A 25,815-nucleotide genomic window follows, 5' to 3' on the forward strand; every position below is an offset into this window, starting at 1 on the left:
TCTCTCTCTCTCTCTCTCTCTCTCTCTCTCTCTCTCTCTCTCTCTCTCTCTCTCTCTCTCTTTCTTCCCCTCCTCTTCGACTGGGTTCGTTCTCGACCTCAGTTCACTGTGTATCCGCGTTTCGCGACGCCACGACGTCGCGTGCTCTTCGCCAGCGAGTGCACATATCGTCGCTCGCGGATCGTAGGGGTTGGTAGGTTATCGGGAGGGTAAGGAGCGACTAACGTTATCGCGAGAGACTCATTCACTGTCGCGGGCGATTTTCGGCGTGAACGCGCCTACGCGCCGGCACGTGTGTCTTGTGTGGGTGTGCGCGAGAGAGAACCCGTTCACAGAAGGACGCCTGGTCGTGGGTATGGCGTGATTACAGACTCAGACGCCTCATCGTGGTCGAGCGCGCCATTGTGCAGCGCGTCGGCGAAAGCTGGACCGACATGCACACCATAGTAGTATATGCCGGTGTATAATGCAATAATGTAATAACGCTGTTTGACCTTCGTGTAGGCTTACGAAGTTCGGATATTGGTTACCGTGTCGGGAGCGCCGGCGTTATCGTTCCACGTCGCTTCGCTTAATCCTTTTCGTTGTAGGCACTCCGTGCGAACTGTGCGGTATTACGGGATCGTTTTGGGACTATCTAAGCATAGGCCGCCTAACGTCACACGTCGAGAGAGACACGGGAATCACCGTGCTGCAGAGGGAAACTTATTCTCGTACCGTTAGGCGATCTCGAGTTGAAATTTTAGTCTTATTTTCGACCTCTGAACTTTCTAATATCTGCATAGTCTGGAAGATCAGTGTGTATTTATTGCACATAGAAACTGAGGTAGAAATTGAGGTTCTATTTAGCGCTTTTAAATGGTAGAAAACACACTTGTAGGTTCTAAAGAGGACTTCTCGGCAACACTAATCCCGAATCGAAAGGAAAATGTCTAAAATGTATGGGAATACTTTTCCCTCTAAATCATAGTTTCTTATTTGTATTTTAATTTTGTTAATGGACACTTTTCTGTAGTTAATAACTGAAAGGAAATATAAGTTGTTAAAGTGGTCAAAATTTTAATATGTTTACCTTTATATCTTCTCAATATCTTTATCAAATTTCATCAAACTTTGAGTGATTGCTCATTAGTAAAAGATCAATCAGAAACTCTGAATCAGACGACTGAATACTTGATTCAATAGAAATTATCCAAGACGAGTATATCAGTCGGGGACATTGGCGAGAGAAACAACAATAGAAAATTGAAACAGAAGCAACTTGAAATCATGGGATGCGAGTCTATATATAAATCTTTGATATATATTGTGAATATAATCGAAAACGTTCCTCATTTTCACGAAATACAACTATTTATATGATATAATTTTGAAGCCCTGTATCTCGCTTCGGACACTTTGGACAGAGATGAGTTCAGGAGCAAATTTGATGTATTCGAGGGTATACCTTTGGTATAGGATTCATTCGTGCCAGCTTGGGGGCTGTCTTAGGCACCTTCCTTTGATCCTACTTTTGACCTCAATATTCCATTTAACGCCTATTTTGATACTCTGAAGCCTGCATCAATCTTTGTTGATTCTATTTGACCTACTAGCTTTGCTGAGAAGTCCTCCTTAGAATCTAGTAGCATTTTGTACCATTTTGTGCCATTTAAAGACGCTAAGCAGGATTTCAGTTTTCATATGCATTACGCATATACGAATGTTAGGAAGCTCAAGAGTTCAAAGCAGATCCAAAATTTCGATTCAAGGTAGGTTAAATAGAATACACAAGTCGATATTGTCGTTTCAGGGTATCCAAGTAAGCGTTGAATGAAATATTGAAGTCGAAAAAAGGATTAAAGTTTCATCTTAAGATACGTTGTCTCATGGTGCGAGAGTACTTTCCGACGTCGTGTGTTCGCAGTCTACGACGATGAGATCACCACAGTCGACGGACTCGACGATTACTTGCCTTTACTTACACTACTTCCGATTCCGCGCGCGGCAAAATTATTACCACGGCCTCCGAGCAGTCGCTCGCGCTTCAGGGATATTTCGTGCTTCGCGCAAGCTATTTCGACTGCAGTTTATGGCAGCTGCGTCGCTTTGAAAGTAAAATTCGGAGGGGCAGGAGCCGTAAGTCTTTTATGGCATATATTGTGCGAGAGAGTCGGGAGAGGAGTTTCCACCTTGCTGCCCTTTCCCCTCCCCTTCTCCCATCCTCGCCATCGCTGCCGTCTTACCCCCTTTTCGATCCGCGCGACCGACGTCGTTTCGCCCGGAAAATCAGAAAAAGATTACTTATGCTATTCTTAGCTCGCGGAGTGCACTTTCAGCAAGAGTCGCACAATTCCGCGAGACACTGAAGGAATACACTATATATCCGTGTATAAAGGGAATATAGGAAGATCGGATTGCCGCCCTGACACGCGTAACTCCCGCTCGCTTTGATTTAGAGTCATTTCCCCGCGTTCCCATCACCGCTCGTCCGCTTTTTTATTATCCCCTCGCGAACTTCCGCCTGTAACATTTTACTGCGTCTTGAAACGCGCTAGTCCGAGAAGTAAGGCAGCACGGGGAACTTGTTAGCGCATACTGTGAAAGAAAAAAAATCTAAGAATTAAAAAATATTTTTTTATGGGTACTAATAACATATTTATACTTACACATTAATATAAAATATAAAATATAACATAATATTAATATAAAATATAATTTTCTTAAAGAGGAAAATATAAATAAAAAGAATAATTAAATAGAAAAAAATACAAATAAGAAAATACACATTTTTTTAAAACTTTAGCTTCTCATGAAAGTATTGTTTATTATATTTGAATAAAAGAATTCAATATAATTTACTAAATTGTAGTGTTAATATTAAGTAAAAAGGTTTTGTTATAATTAAGTAAAAGAATGAAATTTAAGTAAATATGTGATCAGTATCCACCGAGTATATTTCAAATCTTTTTTCTCTTAATATACTTTTGATCTTGTTCTTTAATCTTAATAATATAACACCGCGCAATATTATGTGTTAAAATAAGAGAGTAAACAATATTTTCGCATTATCAGAAATGCAAGCGACGAACGTCGTGATATTTCCGTCTGTCGTTATTTTCCGGAGATCGCGGATTATTGCCTGACAATTATTACATCTCTTCAGGATTGCAAAATCAATTTCGAGAAATTCTCCCGATATATTATTGAGAAGATATAATACGCTTCCATTAAGGTCGCAACGGAAGAAGCTTCTCCTCTCTTGGGAAGTTGGCGGTGGAAACCGCTTTTCGCCTTATCGTCGTTTCCTCTATAAAGAAATTAACAAGTACAAACCGGAAATTCGCTACCAGGAAATTTATCGGCTGACCTTCGATCCTCTTTAGAAATGTTGTTTGCCGCGAGCACGGCGCGCCACGACGAAGGTATTTTCTTCGTACTTCGACGAGAACTTCGAGTAAGGAAAAAAGGTAAAGGGAGAGAGGGAGGATATAACGGCGACTTCGTCGTTTATTAAGAACCCGTTGACAATTTTATCGGCTACTTCTTAACCACGATTGAGTTTCACCACGCTCCCGGGGAAAGGGAAGAAAATGTCGTCTTTAAAGTATCCAAATTATATTTCGAGCTCTCGCGGAGGGAGGGAAGGAGAGAGAGAGAGAAAGAGAGAGAGCACGTTAATAATTCCGCATTCTTATTTTATTCTCGATGAAAAGGGATTAAACTTACATCAGCGGGAGGGAGAGAGAAATTCAGCTGCGCGATATCGCGAACTCTCTCGCGCGCGGCCTCCAGACGGAAACATCGTTCTTCTTTCTTTTTCTAAATCAGTTACTCGAACTTTCCCGCTTAAGATCCGTATTTCCATACGCATATCGTGTATATCCGCTCCTCGTTTTTCCGCCCCGCGGAAACTTTTATTCTCTCCGGCGCTCGCCCGGCTCCTCTCGACGGGACTTGGAATCGATCGTCCTCTCAACATCCTCCTTAAACTTCTCCCATTTTTTATTGAGAACTCACTCGCCGACGATAATTCAAGCAGCCTAAATCTGGACGAGAGCAAGGACTCCGTTGTGTCCGCTCTTGCTCCGTTTACCTCCTCGAGAAACGCGCGACGAAGTGAAAAGCTTACCGCGTATGCAAATTTCTCCAGGAAAAACGTTCTTATTTCGTAGTAGTGTTCATTCTGTACAAAACTTTGATCCTCTCCCTCACTCTTTCCCTCTTTTTTTCGGACTGTTGTTCCATGCGTTCTCTTCTGCGATATTCCTTCGCTCAAGCTGTCGTAGCGCGGGCTACTCTTCCCTCTTCTTCTCTTTCTCCGCTTTTTCCCCTCTCCTTGGACGATCTTCCGCAACTTTGTTGCCTCTAGTCCGTCGCGGAGGGCCGCGGCGGTTACAGCGTGTGCGCGAATTTCGCATAGTACTCGCGACACCCGGCTTAATCGAGTTTCCGCGCTTCGCAGTCCGCTCTCTTCCGTTTTGCAATGCGCGGCCGTGTCGCGCGGCACTCTTTCGTCGTGAGAAAGGGGAAAAAAAGTCGGGAGAGGCAGAGAGGGAGAGAATAGAAACGCGCCGTATGCAACCAGCGTGAAACGGCCGAACAACAGATCCCTATCGCATCCGGCCGGAAGCGGACGTCGAGACCGAAACAGGAGCGTCGACCGACGTCGGCCGGTGCGGGTTATATCGTGCGTAACGCACGTTACGTCAATCTTGTCGCGTAGATAGGGCGCGTATCAATCTGCTCGGTTCCGAATCGCTCCCCCGACAGTATCGATTGGAATTTTGCATCTGTCCCGCGGCCGATCGAGGCGTCCATTCGGCTCGCACGTGTCTCTAATTAGCACCACTTGTGCCGCCTTGAGGGAGCGCGAGATCTCACGTCTTTATCGGAGCCAAATCGCGCGACGAAGTCCTGCGACGCAGAACGCGTCGTCTGGAAGTCGACAGTCGACGCTCCAGACGACGACGACGGCGACGGCGGCCACTCGGCTGCGCCTTGACCTCAGCCTTGAAGCCGCGGAATGCACAAGAGTGGCTTCACCTCCTCTCCTCCCTCTCACTCCTTTCGCCGTCGCCGTGACGCGCGCTCCCGCTTTGTGCGCTGCACCATGCGCTACGCGACCACGTGCGCTTTTGGTCGTTGCACTTTCTTTCTCCTCGTCTTTCTTTTCTAACCCGCCACTCTATCGCCGCGTGCGTCCCGTCTCCTTGTCACGCGTCGTTGCGTCTCCAGCCCCGAGACTCTCTCATGAATCCATGACTTTTCTATCTCCGCCATCGGCGGATGCGGTTCTTCGCGCCTATGAAGTAGTCGCGAAACCACCCGAGTCGAAGTTTTAACCCTGAACCTTTGATCTGAGCTTCCTAACATGTGTATACTCTGAGGGATTAGATTATGCTTAATACACATGAGAACTGAGGTCCTACTCAGCGCCTCTAAATGACAGAGAACGCACAAAGTGCCAGTTGTGGGTTCTAAAGAGAACTTCTCGTGGCAAAGCTTTGAAGGTGTAGACAAAATTAAGAGAAACATAAGATCTCTATAAGAATCGTGCTCTGGATGCTGATGCAAATAAGGTTGAATAGGAGGACGCCAAACACACATATTATTCTCCTATTCAAGGCTTATTTGCATACTCTTATAGACATTATGTTTTTTTTTATTTGATATATATCTTTAAAGCCTTTGCTATAATCAAACGAAATGTCGAAAATAAGATCAAGATTCTGTCTTTCGTTCATCGAGAGCTTTGTCCTGTTGCGACTTCGATCACGAGTCGCAGGATCCTTCAGAGCAGGTCTCGGTTGGGACACGAGAGTATCGCGAAGCGAAAAGAAGGGCGCGAGACGATCGCCCCGGCGATCCGCACGACGCGATTGTCGGTGCACCAGGATTAATGTCTTGGCCTGAGAGATCTCCTTGGCGGCGTGAGATAGGTCGAGGTAACGTATTTAACGAGGCGGAGTTTCCTCCGTCGGATCTGGCGAGAGAGGAATGCGTCCTCGGGACAGAGTGGCTCGGGTGCGTATCGTCGTGCCGTTCGCTTCTTCCCGGCGCGAGAAGAACGACGAGGAGAGAACGGTGATAGAAGAAACCGGCTGCCCTTGTCCTTGCGCCGTACTTTGCTTTCAAACGTTCTCCTGGCGAGCGTCCTCTCTGCCCTCTCTGTGGGTCTACCCCGCGGTTTATTATTTCTTTTCTCTCTCTCTCTCTCTCTCTTTCTTTCTCTTTCTCTCTGACCATATTACGCCATGTGCATAACAGCTGACTACTTATTGAAAATCGAAGGCTGTATCATATGAGGCTGTTTAATGTATAATATTCTGTCCTCTGATACTTCTAATTGTCTTCATGACATATGATCAGTTTTCCTTCTTCTATTAGAATAACACTCGTACATAAGAATTTTAATTAGAATTATAGAATTTTATTAATATCAACATGCGTATTGAAATAAGCGCTTTATTTTGTTCTCATTGCATATTTATGGAATATTCACCCGAAGCGTGTTATTAGCTTCCTTCCTAGCTATATTTGAATTAATTAATTATCTTCTGCAACTCTTTATCTTTTGCAACGGGAGAGGTCTTCTGTGAATGCTTAATAACGAATGATGAGTGGTTCTTGTAATCGTCTAATCTGCAATCTTTTGATTTCAAATTAATTCTCATTTATGCTATTACTATATATTACTATTTAGTATATTACTTTAACTTGTTTATACATATTCTTATTTCTTTTTTTTTTTTCTTATATTACCTGTCCTTATTTTCAATTATTATTGCTTTTTCTTCTTTAATATGAACAATACTACGTGATGCGTTCCTTAATTATCTTCTTATATTTTATGTTCTGTTCTTTACGGCCGTATTTAATATAGTTTGCTGTAAACTGTAAGGGGCCTAACTCCAAGATCGGATAAACTATCTATCTATCTGTATGTGAATAACTTCTTCCACCTCCCTACGATTACGCAATTCCGGAAAAATACGGCAAACACACGGCATAAAAATCGCGTCGGTTGTAAATCATTGGCGCGGGCAAATGATTGATTTACGCGACTGAAATAAATCGCGGCCCCTCGCCCTGTTTTTGAGCTTCAGTGAACCGGTACGGCCCGATAAATCACAAATCGCGATTCGCGTGCGTTGATTATAAAAAGTCACGCCGCTCGCGCGGGAGAGAACCCGGGACGCGATATCATCCCCACCCACGCCGACTTGGGATACGTGTATCCGAAAAAAGAGTGCGCGCGTTCGGGGTAGAAGTCCGAACACCCGAATCGATCGCCACCTCGCTTTCTTCGAGCTCATCGGCAAGTGACACGTCTGCCGAATCGAGCGGAATTCATTTCAGAGTCGTCGCACGTTCGGCCCGTTCGTTATATCTTGCCCGCGAGCCACAGTCTCGACGTGTCTACGGATGATTTTTGAGGGACACGACCGTCTCATCGGCGGTTTCCGGGCGATTTAACGGCGCTCCGCGCACCGTAATTCGATTTCGGACGAGGGACTCGGCCGCGTCGAGACGGCGACGCGAGTGCCGCTGCGAAAGACGGCGCGCGTGCGAAGTAGTAAAACAATTTCATAGCAATTCGAAGTTACCAAATGGATGGTGCCCGTGATTCCCCATCTCTCCGTATCTCCGAATTCAACAGGTTGCAGCTGGTGGCTGGAGGAGCGGCCCTCCTCCTCGTTCTTCTTTTGCTCTCTGTCCTTGCCTTCATTCCTTCCTTCCTTCCTTCCTTCCTTCCTGCTTGCCCGTCGGCATGCCTTGCCTTACCTTGCCTTGCCTTGCTTTATCTTACCTTATTTTACCTTGTCTGACCCATCTTCCCGCGTGTTTTTCTTCCTTCGTTCCCTCTTCTCGTTTTAATTGAGCGCGCCGCGAGCTCACTCTTCCGTCGTTTCTTTCACCCGCGAGCTGACACTCTCCGATCGCACATTAATTACACCCGCGCAATCTTCACGACTCGCTCGGAATCGCGCCGAACGCGCTGGATGCACTCAGATGCACTCATCTGCCGCGGAAAAGCGCAAACCGGGGCTTCTTAATCCTTTTTGTGCCGTAGACCGCCCGAGTTCGCGGACCTTTTCGCGAAATAATGCTTTTGAATGCGCGAAGTACACGGGGAAGAAGGTTTGTTTCTATGAACGTGAAGTTTGGTTTTAATGACGCGAATCGACGCGTCTTGGTCGGAGGACACAGATTTCTTGCACTGAGAAAGAAACACTTTAACCAATACTCGTGGGCTATAAAGTTTATCTCTGTGAAATAAGACTTGTTTCCGCCAATAAAGTTTATACACCACAAATAAAGTTTAATGTATTTTTTTCTCAGTGTGTATGTGGTTCTTGTGAATCCAAAGAGTGCAGCCAAGAATGGCCAGGATTCATGGCAAGAAAGTTTAAAATTATTTTGGGCTCAAAATAAAATTTACTGTTCGTAGATTACAAATATGCAAATGCCAAAGTGATCAGATCTTAAGTTCCAGAGATATGACCCATTAAAAATTCCACTTCCACGAGATGACGTCAGTGCTCTCCGCGTTGAACTGCGGCTGTTACTCGACAATCACATCTCGACTAGATCTGTCACTCGTGACAGTACTGTCGATCAGTATTTAGTTATAGATTTTTCCGCAGTATCGAGAGAGACTTCAGATTCCTTGAATTTGAAATAGTTTGTACGCAAGTGTGCGCCTCGAGATTAACATTTTGTGGAAGTGGAATCTTCAATGAAATATCTCTGGAATCTGAGATCTGACTTTGGCACTTGCATATTTTTTTGTAGTTTACGCACCATAAACTCTAATTTAAACCCAAACACTAGACACTTGCTTTTCTTTGCTTCTACGAAGCAGGAAAATCCCTTTGCCTTCGACCAGAACACGTTGGGTTCGTTTATTGCAGCCAAACTTCATGTTATGATACAACGAAACTTTTCTCCGTGCAAAATAGCAAACTCGAATTCTCTAATGGTGATCCGCAATGAAGAATTAGGACTGCGGATGACCGTTGAAGAAAGAGCACAAATATTGTTTTTCTCTTGCTTCTTACTTCTAACGCTCATAATCTTTAATCTTAGAGAATGTTCCTCATCTACAGCGGTTCGCCGTTCTTTATGTTATAGTTGCCTCTATGTTATACTTAGCCTCTGCTTTTCAAGTATCTCCCTCGGCTCTCTCTCTCTCTCTTTCTCTCTCTTTCTCTCTCGGCGAGTTTCTTGTGAACGACTCGCGGTCGCGGAACCGACCGAGAGAGGAGAGAGGAAGTGGAGAAAGAAGAATCGGATAACGCTTCCTGCCGATTCGCAACGGACCGTGATGGCCAGACTTAAGTCGGCGCGATACGGCCGCTCGATGTCCGCCCGGCTACGGTTTTATCTACTCACCTCTTTCAGATCCGCGTCCTTTGTACACGAGTATCGTCGCGAGGATCCTTCGAATGTGTAATCTGAATGTTTACTTTTTAGAACTTGTGCGCGCTCTCTTAGATGTTATTACACGGCAGCCTCGGATACAATTAATGACGATGTTAATGACGATAATTGTTTGCTTTGCTCTGTTGCAGGTAAGAATTCCAGACCTTTCGAATTTTCGTCCGTTTCCTACAGCACCGTTTCCGGTGGTAAGTTGGACTCAATTACACATTCAATTACAATATACACATTCAATTACGAGAAAAGTATGATCGCCTCATTAGAAGCGCGGATCGTGTGTTTCCGCGCGCGATATATCTCACGTTTGCATCTCTCGCGCTTTTACACTTGCACGCGCGAAAAGATGATGCGTCAGAGACTCGCGGAGATGCGCTCAACCCCCCTTCGCTGTCGGCATTTAAATTGTACAAGTGGGCTCGAAATGTCCAGTATTAACTAACAAGTTAAATGTGATAAGTATACAAGAGATCGCGGAATAAGGAAATATTATCGAAATTAATAAATTCAAGATGGCTGATTCGATATAACAGCGGGATGAAAATATGGAAGAACGAAAAATTATTTCTTTCAATAAATTTTAATTTATGAGTTTTTTTTACAACAACTGTGTGATCTGTAAATAACCAAATTGAAAATGGCGAACTAAAGTGTGTAAATATTACAAAATATACATGAGCCGTTGTTATCAACATAATTTACACAAGAACAGAATATAGAAGAATATATAACATTTAACCTCGGACAATATTAAGCTCTCTCAAAATTAATCGAGAATAATGATTGAAATATAAACGTTCGATATTTCGATAAAATATACTAATAAAGTGTAATCGTGATGATTTATTTTATTAGTTTTTAAGTAGAGAAAATATGTTGATAAGTAACGAAAATCCATTGATATAGCGGGAGTATTTAACTCAGAAAAAAAGTGTTTTATAATTTCATGTTAATAATTCGTTCGTAATGACATGTATAGGCGCCATCGACGCTGAGCGTCCGGCCTATACGCGTCATTGAGAGTCAAGGGATCCTCGACAGGATCCGCGATTGTAGCTCGCGGTCAGACGATCCTTCAGCGAGTCCCCGCGCGAATCGAGATTCTTGGGAACGTTAGCGAGTTGTGCAAATTTTATCGCGCTTCCGCTCTTCTCGCGCGTCGCGACGAAACAAACGTCGCGCCGCTACGTGCTTCCGTCCGTCCGACTGACGCGGCCGTTTTATTGCCGTTACGACATTTGTTTTATCGTACCTCACACGCGTGCTCGCAGCTCTCGAACTCGCCGTGGAAACGATCGAGCAGCAGCGGCGGCCAGAGTGGCGCGGTAAATAAGCGATCGTAAAGTTGCGGGAAATAATCGAACGGGAGCCCTTGCTACGCGGCGACCGTGACCTTTACTCTTCACCATGCGCTCCTCCGCAATTTTCATTTCTATCTCGTTAAAATGTACACCGAGGCTGAGGCTAGTGTCTGTCTCAGCGATTATACTCTCGTCTTTCCGTTCAATCCGCAATTTTCGCGTAAAAACGGCGAGAAGAAATCAACGTTACGGGCGGTAGGACCTCACAACGCGCTCGGTATCGTGTTTCTTTTCTAAACTTTGGCGAGTAAACTAAGGTCCGTGCAGAAAAATGAGTGTTGCCAAGTTTTTCTCATAAAACACTGAGGGGGACAGAATAGGCGCGAGTAAAAATCGATCGTGTTGGCAGTGTTCATTGTTAATAAAATTGAAAGGAATTTACATGAGGAAAAGAACTGCAATATTCTCTCCGCGTGCACGTCGAGATTGTCGCGTTCACGGTCGCGAGACAATTCGTGAGTCTCGCGGAAAGATGCCAAGGCACGCAGAGCGGGTTAAGGAGAACCGGTGGTGGTGGGCCTCTCCGGCGGAGGAGGTGAGCTGATGGATAATTGCTCACGAGCCGCGGCAACGATCTCTCCGGATCGAGGGTCGTCGTTGCAATTTAAACGGATTTATGGTACTCCTGGTACCTTTAACTCTCTCAGCCGTTCCCTCGGGCATCGAATTTTCGTAGCCACTTGCTCGCGCACACATGTCGTATGTGTGTGTGTGTGTGTGTGTGTGCATTTCTGTGTACGGCAGTGCCACTGCACCACACCAACTTTTCTGTCATGGTCGATCGTGTAGCTTCACGCTTTGGTAGAGGCGGAGGAGGCCTCGCCGAGAGGATGCTGGGAAGGAAGAGAGGGAGGGACGGGGTGAGAGAAAGCGATGGGGAGAGAATCGGAGAAATTTCGGGCCGTTTATCACGATTCTGGACGCTCCAGCATTTTCGATATTTATACCGCGCGGCCGAGTCTCTGCGCGAATTCGAACTGCATTCGAGCGGGCCGCGAGGAGTGTTTTATCGACCCCGCGGCCTTCCGGGAAGAGCGATATCGCAGGCGTACAAGAGACGTAGAGCTAACGATCGCGGCAACTACTACAAGCCGACTTATGTTTTTCCCCCCGGCCGGGGGCTTTAATAATTAACCGTTAAGCATGTCCTAAGTACTGGAGAGGCAATTTCCTTCTCCCGCGAGTGAAATTAACTATCGATAGTCGGACAACGATCGCTACTTCGCGCGAAGAAAACGCTCATGAGCTGCGCATTCTTTTTCGTGCTGAGCTTATAAATGTCTTAGCAGACGATAACATATATGTCTCTTTTCAAGGAGAAATAGAAAATTCCATCGTTAATTCAACTCAAGGAGCGATATTGCAAAAGGGCCAAAATTTTCCCACAAGGGAAATGTATAAAAATATAAAGACAGCTCGATTTCATACATTTACCTTAGGAGCCAGTTCTGGCTTTCTTACAATATTGTTTTGAACAATATCGTCAAAATTTTGACGCTATATTAAATCTTGAATTCTACAACGTAGTAGGAACTTAACAAAGTAGGAAGTGAACAAAGTAGATTTAATACTAATGATACAATTTATTCCAACTTTGACTCTGATGATGTCCGAAATTTCTCTTTTCACTTTCTTTAACGTCAAAATAGTATTATAAGCTTCGTAAATTATATCAAAATAGGTGTTAAATGGAATAATAAGACTGAAAGTGAGATCAAAATTTCGACTCAGATAAGTTAAATAGAATCAAAAGAAGTTAATGTAGGTTTCAGAATATTAAAAAGGTGTTAAATAGAATAGCAAGGCTGAAAGTAGGATCAGAACTTTGACTCGGGTTCTTTCATCATCATTTCTGAGTGGACTGCTTTTAAACAATTCGCCCCCATTATATCTTTTTTCCGCGAGGGCTGAAAATGCTTTGCGTATTAGCAGGTGTTATCGCATGCTCGTCGAATGCTGATGCTGATTCAATTACTTCAAAAAGGTGTTGAATAGAATAGCAAGGTTGAAAGTAGGATCAGAACTTTAACTCGGGTTCTTTCATCATCATTTCTGAGTTGACTGCTTTTAAACAATTCGTCCCCATTATATCTTCTTTCCGCTGAAAATGCTTTGCGTATTAGCAGGTGTTATTGCATGCTCGTCGAATGCTGATGCTGATTCAATCACTTCAACCGAGCGTTAGCCTGAAATCGAAGGACTGTCGAAAAAGTAGTAACTGCGCGCGCGCTATTTAGTGAAATAAAGTGTTTGCTCCGCCGGTCTCAGCCCCGGCAAGTAGCAGCAACTCGAAGACGAGGTCACTGTTCCGCATTCGATAATCGTCTTGGAAGTGCCATGTCGAAGCTCCGTGTTTACCCACCGCCTCGGAAGCTCGTACCGATCTTTTCTTTAAACTAAAGCAAAGTCCGTTAGAGCGGCACTAATCTGACGGCGATAGAGAGAGACGAAATTTCCGGTTCTTGTTCGGCTCGCAGCTCCCTCGCCCCCGGTGGCGCGTCAAAATCCCGAGCGCCGGTCTCGTTGGCTCTCGCAGTGTCTCGCTTAATGCGCATTAAGCGCATGAACGTTCGTCATCCGCTCGCACGGCGTGCGCGACTGTCTGTCGCGCGCGATGACATAACGATCTTATAACGATTTTCGCGGGATAAATCTCTCTCCTCCGCGCGATTCGCCAAGTTCTCGTGCGGAAACGGGGTCCTTTCCGTCTTCTTCTTTTTCTTCTTCTTCTCTCTCTCTCTCTCTCTCTCTCTCTCGCAAAATTTGGTACGCCAACAGTGAAAACGCGTCGGCGGGACAGCAGTGGGAAGACGGCTCGCGGGGGGCAAACAGTTTCCACTTTTCCGTGAGAAATTCGCGGCATTATCATGAGCAAATTTGACTTTCCGCTCTTCCACCCTCCGAGGATTCGCCGCGGCGCTCTCTCGTCGTCGTCGTCCCTCCCCCCTCCCCTTACCAGCCCCTTGAGAAGCCCGTCCGCCCGCATAACCAACCGACGGGGGCGGGCGGTACCCGGAGGGGCTAGAACCGCCACGTGCATCCTGCTCTTCAGCATCCGCTCGGTAACCGCCGCGGGATCGACTATGCATCAGGCGAATTCCGGCGGTCCGCCGGCCCGCGCTCGAATCCCAAAGATTCCGCGGCTGGCGACGGTGGATAAGGACAGCGCGATGACAGATGAAACTCGATACTCACTTTTCAGGCCGTCCGCGACTCGCTTCCCGGCGGTGAGCGACTTTTCGCACGCGTGGAGCGCGCCGGAAAGACGGAGAAATTTCTTCGCGATTTCGCGGCTGCCGGAAGAGGAGACGCGTAGGCGCACCGCGCGCGCCGCCGAGAAACAGAGTCTATGAAATTCTCGCAGATGAATTTCCTTAAGATTGACGCGCGCATACACTCAACGCCTCGTGTTTTTCGCTTCGCTCGCCGGAAGACAAGCGCAATCTCTCGTAGTCGATTCGATGGAGGTAGGAGATTCTCTCCTTCGCCTCCTCCTCCTCCTCAGTCTTTTTATTCGCGCGTTCCAGAACGCCGACGCTTCTCCCTTTTCCCGATGGCGGTATGCCCCCCTCTTTCTCTCTCCCTCTCTCTTTTTCTCTCCATCTCTCTATCTATTCATCCTTCCATCCATCCATCTGTCTCGCTTCCGTCCCTCGATACCCTCGCATGTCGCAAGAGTCGAGGAAATTCACGCTCGAGAGTGCATCCTCGAACAGTTTCCCGAGAACGTCTCCTCTCACTCCTCCTCTCACTCCTCCTCCGCCTCCCTCGAGCGGGCCCGAAGTGGATCGGGGGTTGGAAATTTACGCGCCACGGATTTCGCTCCTCGTTTGCCCCTCGGTCCTACGGAAGTCGAAGGTCGCTCGAGCGTACGGCGCGGATCGAGATATCTCGATTAGATACCTCGACCCGTTACTCCGGCCGAGCGGAAGGCAACTTTTCTTTCCGGGATCTATCCGTCGCCTCGATAACGCCGCTACCCTTTCTCCTCCTTCCTTCTCTCGTTCTCGTATTCCCTCGAAACTTTTCACGCGAGAGGCCTCGCCCCGACGAGCGGATCTCATTCACGAGGAACGTTGAAGCCTTCGTGATCTCCTTTGGTCTCTTTCTTTCTCTCTCTCGCGCACGCTTGGTATCTCAGTTTTTTCTTCTTCGTGAGGAAAACATCGAGTCACCTCCGGTGGCTAATAACATCACTATCGGCACTGAAAGAGACGGAGAATTAATCCTTCACCGGCGAGAAATGATCCAATCGCGGAGTAACATCAAGGTTACCACCCCGGGCGACTTCTCAATTTCCCAGATTGACTTAAAATCGACCGATAAACAAGCCGCGCACGCAGCTACTTTCGTCACGTACATCGTAGGGAAGCGCGGACGAATGGAGAGTTCTGATCACATCCTCCGTGTACGCGATTACGCGGCACTTCGGCCCATCTCATCTCTAATTCCCCGGCCCTTTTTGAAAGCGCCACGTAGCCACCAGCTAGCGGGACACGTCCGGCGTAATTTCAGGAGTGGAACGCGATCAGTGGACGGCGCGTTGTTAAAAATTAAACGAACGGGGCGCGGGATTGCGCACTTTGCCGGACGAGCGCCGGACTCATTCTGAAGAGAGAAGTAGAAACAAATAGAGAGAGAGAGAGAGAGAGAGAGAGAGACCGACGAGGAGAGAGAAACCAGCAATACACCTCCCGCTCCATCGCGCGGAGTGAGGGTTGGATTGGCCGTGCAAACGCGATTAGACCACCTTAGTCCTGCTGTCCGTTCCACGGCCTATCCGGCTGGAAGTGATTCCAGGCCAAATAGGCAACAAGGAACGCCGCGTCTCTTGGGGATGAACCCTCCACTGGACGTGGTCGAGCTCTCCGTCCACCTTCTTTTCTCCCCCATTCCCGCTGTCCCCTTGACTCAGCTACTGCGGGATTTCAAAAATCATCGTGAAACGTGCGCGGAAGCCAGAGGAGCTCCACGCCGCAATCGTGCTTCACGTTGGCGTACACACGGCACCGGGATTCCTTAATTGTCGGATAAGTATATCCGCTTCCCAGAAATCCCGAATCGAAATTCTGATTTCACGTTAACCGCGTTCACGAAGCGTCGTCCAACTTAAAGTAGCAATGGAGAATGCAATGTTACCCGAGTCGAAATTTTGGTCTTATGTTAAACCCTAAATTCTGCAACGCAGTAGGAGCTAAGTTAGCAAAATAGGTTTGATTCTAACGATATAATTTACTTCTATTTTAATTCTGAATGATGTCTGAAATTTCTCTTTTCATTTTCTTGAGCGTCAAAATAGATTGTATTATAGGCTTCGGAATATTAAAATAGATGTTGAATGGAGTAGTAAGACTGAGAGTAGAATCAAAATTTTAACTCCGGTATATTGAGAGGAAAAATACCTAAAAAAATAGTGAATTTTTATTTGATGAATACTAATAACACTTTTATTTGAATTTAAATTATTTTTATTTAAATAAAATAGGTAATTGCTTTCATGAAAAGTTAAGGCTTTTCTCAAGTTTTTAGAAGAATGTTTTCTTATGTGGAAAATATTTTATATTAGTATAAGTAAAAGAGTATGTTATTAGTGAACTCACACTTTAATGGTTATTGGTTATATAATGGTATTTAGTTATATATGGTTATATAATGGTTTATATAATGGTTATTTACTGCCGATTTTTCTATCTTAATAAATGAGTCTTAATAAATTATTTCAGAATTATTTAATATTTGCTTATCTCCATATTTTTCTCCTAAATATTAAGTTTTTACTCATAATCTCAGTCAGTAATGTCTTGATTATGTAACTTACTCAGCTGCTTCAAATAGAGTATGTGAGGCAAATATTAAGTAATTAATATGGACAAATAATATGGAATGAACAAATAACATAATATGCAAATAAAACAACAGGTTTTGTTTCTGCATGATTTCTTCATCATTTTTCCTTTGGCGTTGGAAATATGTATGTATGAAATGTACATCTGAAATGTACGTTTGAAAATATACGATGTGCTCTGGCGTGCATTCTGGCGTCCTGCACTTCGTCCTGTCCCGTCATGGCATTCCGGATACCAGTTCGTAACACTGGCATATTCGTGCATAGATACGATTTGATCGGGAAAAAAACAGTTGTTCATTAAAGCGGTGTCGTTGAAAGTCCAATATTTCAAAAGCTGATGAAACATTTTGAGCAAAAAGTAATAATGTAACGCTCGGCGATCACGCCACACAGCATGCGACGCGCGCGAGTATCAAAACAATCAGCAAAAAAAGTAAACTTGTTCCCCGCCATCAGTTGCCGAATGTTATCGCGCGTCACCGGTCGCCGAGCTATCAGGGCAATCAAAACATTTCCGGGCCTTCAAGGCGGTCAAATGTACCCTCGTGCGCGCGTCGCGAACTTTCTCCAGTGTTTTCATTACGTCTCAGGCCGGCAAGCAACGCGCACGCCGTCGCGCTTACGCACACGTGTGTGTCATCGCGTTAGTCATCGCGCTCTCTCGTCGGATGACGTGACCAACTATTTCATTTTGAGATACTTAATTAATCTCTCTAATCGGCATCGCGTTATTTAATATTCTCAATCGAATCGTATCTGCGCGAGTGTCGGTGGCAGTGCCATGAGGGAACAGCCAGGATGTTGGATCCAGAAGCATCGCCGAGCAAACGCAGGACATAGAGACGCGGGCAGAGATACATCATACAATTACAAGGTACGTCAAATAATTTATTATACAGGACATTTCCGTTTTTAACAGATGTTTGGTGAATTTATCGATAAAAAAGAGGTATCCTCACTCCCTCCGAGTCGAAATTTAAATCGACATTTATAGTCCACGTCGCGTTATTTGAAAAACGATTGTAGCTTCATGAATTTCTGATTATTCGTCAATTTGTGCTTATTTATTACACATTATATTAGAGAAAAAGTTATCACGTTATTTTATACAAGAACTATTGATTCAGATAGTCAAGTAACGGCTCATAAATATGAATTTGCAATTAATTATATTCTAAATCGTGAAATTAATTATATTCTCGATCACAAATGTTCTAAATAATTCATAATTATGAATACTAGTTTTGACATTTAACATAAATCTCACAAGTGTTAATTTTTATGTGTAATACTCCTTCATAACATACACTTTTTTTTCATTTTTGTTTAACTTTGTTATACGGGATTCAAAATTAAATCTCTATTGATAAACAGCATTATTGGACATAATCGTTATTTTTGTCTTTATAATTTTTTCTCGATATTTTTTTTTTTAATTTCATTAAGATTTCCAACACTAAAAAGAAAGAAAGAGATCATGAGAATAAAGATTTGTTTCATTCACTTATTCAAACTTTTAAACCTTAATCTTTATTACATTATTTAATATTTGCTTATTTCACATATTTTGTCTTCTTGTATGAGAAGTTATATAATCAATGACTGAAATTAAAAATAAAGATTAAATGCAGATGGAATATATTGAGATAATCGAATATTGAATAGAAGAAAATAGCGATAAGAGAGAGTAACCATTGAAATCATCAGTGTAATACAATAGTTATTAGGGGAGACAGGGGCTAGTTGACTAGTAGGGTAAGTTGGCAAAACTAGTTATTTCTAGTATTTTCTAACAAGTTACAGAATTAGGCAAGATTTTTAAACATGTCAGAAATGAAATCCCTGCTTGCTTGTTTCTGAAATCTGTTAGAGAACAGTAGAAATAATCGATTTTGCCAACTTACTCTGATAGCTAAATAGCCCTGTTCTCCCCTATTATGTTCTTTGTCGACGTTCTCTATTGGTTCTTCAAATTCGACGAAATTGCAGCGTTAACTAAGAACCAAAATTTCGAGCTGGGTCGCTTGCGCTTCTCTCGGATTTCACCTGTTCCACGTATCATTGTTATTTGTTGTTTCTAATTACGGTCGCGAAGCGCGACAGAACGTTTCCTCTCCGTGCGTCGCTCGCGTGCTTTACTTGAGCAAATAATTTCGTGGTCTAGGAGTCGGGTTTTCCAAAATGATCCACGTTCCCTCTCTCATTCTCCTGCCTCTCTCTCTCTCTCTCTCTCTCTCTCTCTCTCTCTCTCTCTCTCTCTCGTGGTCGTCGTAATTTCGGCCACCTACATTTCGGCCGAACGACAGTTTCCCTCCCTCGTCGCGTCCTTCCCGGGCCATTCGCGATTCCTCTAATGGACTTTTAGAGAATTAGAGCATGCGTCACGTGGAAAGCCCGTATTAATATCGTTCCACGGTCTTCGTGCCGTCTCATCCCCGAGGCAGTCCCGGGGGAATCTAACGTGCCGTTGGAAAGTGCGATATTTACTTTAGAGTCTTGCTCCAGAAATTTCTCCACGGCTCTACTTACCAAATTGATCATTTAATTCCCGTAATTGCCGGGCTTTCGCGGCTATTCTTCGCAAAACACATGGAAATACGACGTCCAGTTTTATCCATTCGTACCGAATCGATTCAGCGCAATAGACCTTTTTCACCCTTCGACGCTGTAAGAAAACACGAACCACCGTTCAGAGAGTAAATTCTATTTTATGTTCACGGAGCGGAAATTTTGGTTTACACACACACACACACACACACACACACAGTAATTTTCTTGCGACCCTGAAGTATTATTCGTATAAAGCGTTTAGAGCTTTCGCACATACACTGAGAGAAATTATTCGATAAGAAATTAACAAGCGGACATTTCCGTTCAAAATACCTATGAATTTTTATGTCCGATCGGGGAACATCCTATGAGAAATATCGGTTCATAATTTTTTGATCGGTTTATCTGACGAAATGTCATTATGATCGCAACTATTCGATTAAATTTAATCGGATATCCTGATCGAATATAAAAATTTATCGGTATCTTGATTGGAAGTATCCGTTTGTTAATTTTTTTATAGAATAATTTCTTTCAGTGTACGCCCGCAGCGAGTGAATTACCGGATTGTAATCTTCTCGAATTATTTTAAGTAGCCATTCGAATTTTTAATCAGCAGCCCGTTGAAAAATTGTCCCGCCGCTCGCATTGCGTGCCCCGCACGGAATATATCCGTTTTCCTTCCCTCCTGGCGGGGTCAATCGCGACCCCGGCCACCACTAGTATCGCGCAATGTCAGATCGGACGTGCGATGGCGGGCGCGCATTCCGCTTCTGAAATCTCCTCGTGCCGTGACGGTTTATAGCGCGTCGAGGGCGGCCGCGGGCCGGGGCGGCGATGCTCTCGGGGCTCTCGGGCAAAATAGCGTGCAGAAATGCCGCGGGGTGCATTGTTTCGAGCCTGTGGCCTTGGTCATTAACCCTCTCGAACGAGGTTCTCCAGCTCGCCGTCCTCCCTCACCTTTCCTCACCCACGTTCTGCCTTTGTCTCTCTTGCTTGCGTCTATCTCTCCCTCGGCTACAAAACGCCGTGGCCGACACGCGCTGTGTCCATCCTCGCGGTCTTGTCGGCGCGCCTGTCCCTTCGGTAACGAGCCGGGATGCATGAAATGCTCGCATGAAATCTCGTTGAATACTTGGCCACGCTGCATTGCTCGGCCGTAACGGCGCGCTGCCTTCAACGACGCCTCGCGGCCGTGTCTGACCAAGCACGAGTCGCAACTACTTTGGCTCTCCCTCTGTCTCCTTCTCTCGACCGCTCTGCGGCCTGATACGACTTGTTACGTTAATAACTTTGACGGAGACACGACGACACGATTATCTCCGACCCTATGGAGATGAGTCTCCTCGAGCTTTTTGCGTGTTTTTCTTCCTCTTATTGTCGTTACTCGTACGGTGTTTGTTATTCTTGAAAATTGTGCCGCCAACTCCGTAAATTCCGCGTGACGCGTGAGAGTAACCGGCGAGAGAAGCGGCGGGAAATCTCGAGTCCCTTCGGGCCGAAGACTCGCTCTGGCGCGTCCCTCTTCTCTTCGGTAACAATTTAATATCGCGGAACGTTAAACGCGGCAGATTTCGCTCTACAACGATTTACTTTGCGAGCTTGCGGGAAGTAACGCGCGCGCTCGTATAAACGGCGAAACGCCGCCGCGACCGGTGCCTCGTATAAACGTTCATCCTGACCGATAGGTGCTTTCCTCTCTCCCCTCCTCTCTCTCTCTCTCTCCCTCGTTAAGTTACACGACGATAAACCGGGAATCGCACGGACCAATGGTCATCCTTTACGGCAATATCGTATCGCGGAATATACACGCGCGCATTACGTTATGTTACGCGCATTGCGCCATCGAGAACGTAGAAGAAACGGAGCTGGATGGTCCATATTTCAGAATTTCGAGCTTTCAGAAAGGTTTGCTCTCCTATCATATGGAAGAAGGCAGCCTTTGTCACGCTTGTAATCACTCACAACAAATAGTTGCCTGAGAAATTGTAAAATAGGGCATCTAGCCCCTGTGTTCCCTAATGACTGTCATAACCCTGTTAACTGTATATTTTGTTCTGCAATAACTAAAATGCAAACAATTCAGCAATGGCTATATTATCCTGGTATCGGGTTAAGTTACCCAGCGCAGGACAAGAGGACCATATATAAAATATATGTGTGTGTGTCCTGATTAGTAGCTCTAAACTCTCTTTGCGCGCGAGTTTTCATAATATAATAAAGTATACAAGTTATAAAATAAAATGATAAAGGCAGACTCTGAAGTAAATATTTGGTCAAATTTATGCTCTCTGTTTATATGCCATGTACTTCCTGAAGGATTCCCACAAGTATCGCGAGCGACACAAGGATATGTTATACGCGTTTTATAGGTTGGTTGAAGCAGTAACGAACAATTGAATGAAATATATATGTATATTGCTGTGGAGCCAGTCAGATAACGTCAATAAAATTTTATATATTGCATGACGTACAAATTGCATAAAATCACGTAGCGCGAATTCACGGCATTTCGTCAGCGACACGCGTCCGAACGTTAGCCATTAAATTTTCAACACTTATTAGCGTCACGCGCGCGTCGTTGGCGCGTAATGTACGGCTCTGGCGTTGCATTTGCTATGCTCATTATCCGCCGTGATCTCGAACATGACGACGTATTAAATATCCGAGAACGCCGCGCGAAATCGCCTCGATTTTCATTTCAGGAAGACGTCGACGATTGCGATTCATCGATCGACCGGCAGCTGCCGATTGTTAACGTCGCGATTTCCCGGCGCGGGGCGGATTCGCGCGTACTGCGAACAGCCGGTATTCCGAGAAGCACTCCGAGTCGAAATTTCAGCCCTACATTGGACCTGAACTCTCTAACGTCTGTATATTCTGAAAGATTGGTGTATATGTAATACACATGCAAACTGAAATCCTACTTAACGCCTTTAAATGGCAGTAAACGCACAAAATGCCACTTGTAGCGTTCTAAAAGGAACTTCTTGGCAAAGCTAGTAGGTTAAGGCCCGATTGTTTTAATTTCTTGGTAAGTTAACTGATAGTTAAATTATGTATCTGTCTTTGTCGAAAAATTGAAGGAAAAACAAAGATAGACATTTAATTTAAATATCAGTTAACTTATCAGGAAGTTGGAACAATCGGCTCTAAGTAGAATCAAAAGAGGTTGATATAGGCTTCAGGATATATCAAAATAAGCCTTAAATGGAACATGGAGGTCGAAAGTAGTATCAAAATTTCGACTCGGGAAGTCTCCGTAAACGAAACGGAAGATAATTAGCGGCCACGTTGTTTCCGATTACGCGTAGCGATGCAGCGAGATCGAAAGAAGGCGAAACGAATGGAATGATTTTCGCATGGAAGCTCTGTCGTCTCTCTCTCTCTCTCTCTCTCTCTCTCTCTCTCTCTCTCTCTCTCAAAAGAGAGTGGACAACGCGATTCCCTTTATATCTCCTCGCCATTTCCGGCAGGAGGGGGAAAAGCAGCCGCAAGTACTATCACGCGAGTCTGTGTGAGATGAACACACATGAGCGCCGCCACTCGCGCGTCTATGCGCTTACGTGCGCGCGGGTCGGTTTTAATTAGAGAGACTGCGCCGTATCCAAGGCTGTGCAGGACCGAAACAGGCTCTTCGATTAAATTATTAATTAACGTTCTCCTGGAAATACCGCATCGCGCAAACACGTGCGCGAGCGCGTCCCCACATTCACCATCGTGCGAGCTCGCACGCGATTCCTAGCCGGGGAAGTGATAAAGAGCGCGCTGGCGGAGAAGGACCGGGGAGGTTTGGAGAGCAGGAGGATGAAGTGGAAGGTGGTGAGACGAGCCATGGGCGGCGGCGGGATTTTATACGCGTGTACGTGCGTACACGTGGATGTGCACGTAATCTGCTGCGCGTTACACATTCGCCGGCGGGACTGTGCGCGTGTGTATACGTATATCACCGCGGCCATGCGCGTGTACACGATCGCATGGCGCCCCTTCGAGCCGATCTCGTCCCTCAACGACTACAATATGGCTCGAGCATGTCGACGATGTCGACGGACACGCGTGACAGTGGAGAACACACACGGCGTGTCTCGTCCACGTGGACGGAACTTTCGTTCACGAAACCTGCCTCGCCGTACCTGCAGCGGTATGATCGGTATATCGTGAGATACACGTTGAGAAATTTGGGCGTGCGCGTTTTTAACCTTTCATTGCTCGACTAGAAGTTTGTCTCATAGTCTTGATCAGGTTGATCCCGATCAATCAGCCGGTTTGTATAAAGTGAGGCTATGGGATTCTCATAAGTATAAGTAATGTAACCCAGCATGGTAATCGAGACTTTATTAATAACAAAGATTATTAATAATTAGAACACGCTATCTAACGTCACGTTATACAGACCAAACGTTATACAAAGCAGGTAATTGATTGGAATCAATCTGATCAGGAGCTTGGGATAAATTTTTAATTGGGTACATCCACAGTAGTAGACCAGACGTTTAAAGTGAGGTAAAAAGCGCATTGCACAGCTAAACAGCTGAACAGCTAATCACATCGAGTTGAGTGTACGTGCTCGTGCTCTCTGAATTCCGAGCGTAAAAAGCCAGAAAACTAATCATTCCTCCGACCACATTTACGTTTTTATCGCGACGACAGACAGCGGACCGAACGATAAAACGCCGCGGCTCCTGATACACGCGCCGTTATCCCTGATAACGTCGAAGCGAACGAAGCCGAATGGCCGGAAAGAGCAAAGAACGCACGCATCGCGGTGATGGGTGGGCGGCAGGCAGGCAGAAAGGGTCAGTGTATGAAAGTGGCCGTAGCGGCTGTCAAACCAATTAAGCTCGTCGCATTGTAAAGGCTGCTTTTAGGGGCTTTGTTGCCGAGCGGCAGTTATGGCCGCGTAACCATACCGGCGCGTCTGTAATGGATCAGTTTTATGGGCGCGCGTGGACGACGCCGATGCGCTTCCGCGGTCCACAAAGCCGGCCACAAAGTTCGCCAAAGTGCATTGTGCCGCGGAACATGGCCACGTCCGAAAAGCCACAGAGCGCGACGTCCACGCCGAATTATCATTTTATTCTTGCCGATCCCGGAACGGGATTCCGAGGCGGAACGGCGGAGAGTCGAGGGTGGATCGGTCCGGTCGAAATTCGGGGCGAGAGTCGACTCGACGATCGGCGATTTCGCATGAACGTCGCGGCAATTTGTCGGCGGGGTCAACGTTAATGCGACGGCCGCGACTGCGAACTCGACTCGAGTCGGGTGTTCGACAAAACGCGGGGACAGAATCACGAACGCTGATTGAAAGCGCCAGGCCGCCATGCTGAATAATAAATGCTAATTAATGTCTGTAACGCTCGTTTACAACTCCCTGCCGTAAATGTCTAATCAAGGGGCGAACTTTGGTCGTCTCCGGCAACCGAGACCCGCTCTCCTTAAACCGTCGAGTTAGTTTCCGGGGTAGTTTCCAGCATTCTACATTCAGTTTGCCTCCGTTTCGTCGCCTCTTTCCTCGTCTTTCTACTGCCGGATAACCCTCTGTTGCTCTCTCTTTCTCTATTTCTTTCTTTCTCTTTATCCTTATCGCTCGACTCTTCGTTTCCGCCGGCTTTCCTCCATTCTCCATACCGCCCTCCGCCTTCCACCTCGTCATATTTCTAAGTAAATTTCGTAGTATAATTAACGTTTAATAGCCGCCACCCTTCGACCGACGCGCGGTTTACACCGCGACTGGAAGCGATCCCCAAACTAGAGCCCGGACCCCCGTTCTTTCGCGTGACGGATTAACCGAGCCGAACAACAGAGTTCGTCTTCAACGATCCCTTTAACCAGCGAGTCGTGAATTTCACGGTAAATCGCGAAATCGATCCTTCGGCCGAAAGAACTTTGCTCACTTTTATATGGGTTCTGAGCTCTCGCGGGTAGCATCAAAAAGTATCCATATATTTTCCTTCAGTTCACATAACCAAGAAATGGGACCTGATTTACAATCGTATTCCTCTTAACCACGCACATCCATTCATTCCTTATTTCTATTTACTGAATTACTAGTACCCGTGTAGTTACATTGCTTCTCTCTAATTGACTTTACACCATCATCCTCGTTAGCTAAATGCCCTTGTAATCTCCTTTCACAATCTTCTTAATTTTCACCTAACCTTTACACTACCTACACCTTCTCCCTATTCATCATGCATAATTACACTTTCCTATTTCACTCAACGGCTATCATATCATCCTCACACATAATATTCCAAACTCTGTCCTTGTCTTTAGCTGCACATATTTATCCTTTTATCTTTCCTTTTATCATTCCTCTTCCTATCCAATCTTTTCATTGTTTTCTTTATTTCCTCTTTATCCTCTTATCTTCCATATCTTGTTAGTTTCATTATTCCACTCTATATCTCCTACTTACTTTATGAGATGATTCTTTTGCCTTTTTCTTCACTTTATATATGTCTCTTTGAGCTTACATCATCCAGAAGAAGTTTTCTATATCCTATACTTTCTCTTATACTTCTCTTATACTTTTCTATATCCTATACTTTCTCTTATACTTCTCTTATACTTTTATACTTTGCACTTCACTCGTCTTGTACTTTTTTACCCTTTTTAATTTTTTTTCATCCC

General features: G+C 45.2%; 1 protein-coding gene across 11 annotated transcripts in view; it reads left to right on the forward strand.

Annotated features, from left to right (window-relative positions):
* Nucleotides 1–25,815, forward strand: part of LOC116849731 (polypyrimidine tract-binding protein 1) — a 622,962-nt gene that overhangs the window by 343,874 nt on the left and 253,273 nt on the right. For 5 of the 11 annotated variants that reach the window (XM_032827172.1, XM_032827168.1, XM_032827163.1 and 2 more), the window contains exon 2: nt 9,558–9,614. The exons of the other annotated variants lie outside the window; for them this stretch is intronic. Coding sequence is in view for 4 of the 5 variants with exons in the window: in XM_032827168.1 (XP_032683059.1) it covers nt 9,558–9,614 (57 nt within the window). In the remaining variant the exon portion in view is untranslated. The remainder of the gene's footprint in view (nt 1–9,557; nt 9,615–25,815) is intronic. 11 annotated transcript variants of the gene reach the window in all.

Source organism: Odontomachus brunneus, unplaced genomic scaffold (assembly GCF_010583005.1).
Source record: "Odontomachus brunneus isolate Ranch 3 - 2012 unplaced genomic scaffold, Obru_v1 Obru_scaffold_125, whole genome shotgun sequence".
In the NCBI taxonomy this organism is placed as follows: Eukaryota; Metazoa; Arthropoda; class Insecta; order Hymenoptera; family Formicidae; genus Odontomachus; species Odontomachus brunneus.